This window comes from Echinops telfairi, unplaced genomic scaffold, assembly GCF_000313985.2.
Source record: "Echinops telfairi isolate 266 unplaced genomic scaffold, ASM31398v2 ScPeMD7_7417;HRSCAF=8455, whole genome shotgun sequence".
Lineage (NCBI taxonomy): Eukaryota > Metazoa > Chordata > Mammalia > Afrosoricida > Tenrecidae > Echinops > Echinops telfairi.
In genome coordinates, this window is record NW_022111317.1 from 3,441,423 (window position 1) to 3,443,821 (window position 2,399).

Sequence of the window (2,399 nt, forward strand, 5' to 3'; positions counted from 1 at the left end):
GTGTGTGTGTGTGTGTGTAGGCAGGCAGGCAGTGCATCTTGTAGCCAAATGAAGAGCTGGTGCAAAAGTTTTGTGGCAGGGTCCTGGGGCCATGTTTGGTGCAAGAAGTAACAAGGCGGCCAGTTGGCAGGAGCAGAGGAGAAAGGGGACACAACAAACAGGGTCAGCGGGAACAGACCCCACAGGGCCTGGGGGCCACGGCAAGGGCAGTGCCACGGCCCCACTTCGAGCTCAGCTCAGCTACAGGGAGGAGGGCAGAGCTGCGCGGCATCATGCGGTCCTGCAGTCATCAGGAAGAGAGTAGTCACGCTGGATGTGGTGGGCAGTGGTCAGATCCTGGCTGAGGTCTGTAGGAGCTAAGTGCAGCAGTCTGGCACAGGCCATCCACTGGGATGACGGCCTTGGATGCCCTATGGAGTCACTCAGAGTCCGAATCTACTCCACAACAATGGGCCTGGGGATTCGGGGCCCGTTTCTGGAATGCCTTCCTTACTTGCTGTTCTTTGTGTCTGCTCTTCAAGAAGCCCTGGTCATGCACGGGGTTAAGTCTCAGGCTGCTAAGCACAAGGTCGGTGGTTCAAAGCCACCAGCCACTCTACAGGAGAAAGGCGAGGCTGCTGCAGTCTATTCACAGAGGCAGGGGGGAAGTCAGTGTGCATTTATTCACAGAGCTGGCAGGTCAGCGGAATCATAACATCTGCGAGCCCACCTTGCCCATCTCATGAATGCCTTTGATGCCAGCTCGTTAGTCGTGTTACAATCTCTCGGAGTGGAACTGCCTTCCTATCTGGGAGTACAGCTTACATCCCAGGGGTTACGTGCAAGGACCTAGCTGCCCCAGCCTTCTTCCGGACCAGATTTTTATTCTGAAAGAAAACACCTTTCTAAAGGAACCGCCTGAGAATCTGGGTTCTGGTTTTTCTCAAAGCTGCCTCTCTCCTCTTGAGTGAGAGTTAACTATAACATAACACAAGACTAAATCACTTCACCTGTGTAGTTTACCGCCTAAGTCTCGGAAACCCACAGGGCCCATTCTACCCTGTCCTATTTATGAGTCGGCACCAACTGGGCGACCGTGAATGAATTTGAAGTTAGTCTTAAGCAAAACGCAGAGCGAAATGACTCAGCCTCCATGCTCTGGGAGTGCATTCACAGGAGAGGCTAGGGCAGTAAAGGCTAGAACGGTGTTAGCTTAGTGTCTGCTCGTTTTCCTAGGGGACCTGTGGGTCAGCAGTCGAATACACAACCAGGGCTCCCGTTCTGTCCTTTAGAGGAGCCCTGGTGGCAGAGTGGTGACCAGTTGGGCGGCTACTCACAAAGGCAGCATTTGAAATCACCACTACCAGACCCTTCTCGGGAGAAAGACTGGGTTCTCTCTTCCCACAGTTATCAGTCTCAGACACTCAGGGCCAGTTCCACCCTGCCTTACAGGGTCACCAGGGACTCCACAGCAGTGAGCTTAGTTTTAGTTTTACAGTTGTGTGGCTTGTGCGTCCCTGGAACGTGATCTGCTCAGTGGGCATCTCTGCTTGACTGCCCTGCACTGGGCGGAGGGGCTGCCCTGGGCAACTCCTTGGCCTACCGACTGGTGACAACAGGAAAGGGCCAGGACAGCGGGAAGCGCAGGATACAAGAGGGAGGTGGGGTAACTTCCCTTCCAGGCCATAGGCTGTGCTGGCCGGTTCCGACTGGCACACAGAATGCAGAGCCCGGCTCTGGGGTTGAAACCCTGCGGCTTCAGTTTCCCCATGTATACAATTGAGTCGATCGACGTGTTTGCAGAAGACACGTCTATCCTAAATTATCCTGAATCTGAGACCCAAGTCCCCGTGGGCCTCTTGGGTCCAGAGTTTCCAGCCCAAGGTATCCTCCAGAGCTGGGTCTGCCCAAGATCTCAGATCAAAGCCCCGCACCTTGTTTACGATGACTGACGGCTTTGCGGGCCAATGAGAACACACGGCCAAGCCTGGGGGCGGGGCGAGCGAATCGTAATTCGCCCCTTAATAAAATCAGGCCAATCAGCGTCAAGCGCCGCATGTGAGTGGCGGGGCCAGTGGCCGCCGCTATCTAAGCATGCGCAACCTCTCGCCTGAGGCCTCCTCCCGCCTCACGCGCGCACCCCGCCGCACAAGGGGCAGGGAGAAAGGGGTGGACACGAACCTTGGTCCCATCCTGAAAGTCAGGGAGATCTCCTCGACCCTCTAGTATCACACGCTTTTGGATCCCGTCCTCTCGGAGTCTTGCGACGATATCCGCCATCCTCCTTCCCCCTCTGCTCTCTTTCGGCAACTTCCGGAATCTGTCGGCAACTTCCGGACCTGCTTCGGCAACCTCTAGCGCTTCGGCAACTTCCGTGATAGCGCCATGTTGACTGCGGGCCGAAGCCCCAAAGAAGGAAA

The 2,399-nt window shown here is 55.7% G+C and overlaps 1 protein-coding gene across 2 annotated transcripts in view; it reads right to left on the reverse strand.

Moving 5' to 3' along the window:
• The window catches only part of LOC101653502 (aryl hydrocarbon receptor interacting protein), a 12,306-nt gene extending 9,964 nt beyond the window's left edge, over positions 1-2,342 (reverse strand). Inside the window, exon 1 of one of the 2 annotated variants that reach the window (XM_045297255.1) lies at positions 2,161-2,342. In XM_045297255.1, coding sequence (XP_045153190.1) covers positions 2,161-2,259 — 99 coding nt within the window. In that variant the 5' untranslated portion in view covers positions 2,260-2,342. The remainder of the gene's footprint in view (positions 1-2,160) is intronic. The other variant, XM_004713582.4, reaches the window with a different exon arrangement.
• Between the last annotated feature and the right edge of the window lie 57 nt (positions 2,343-2,399).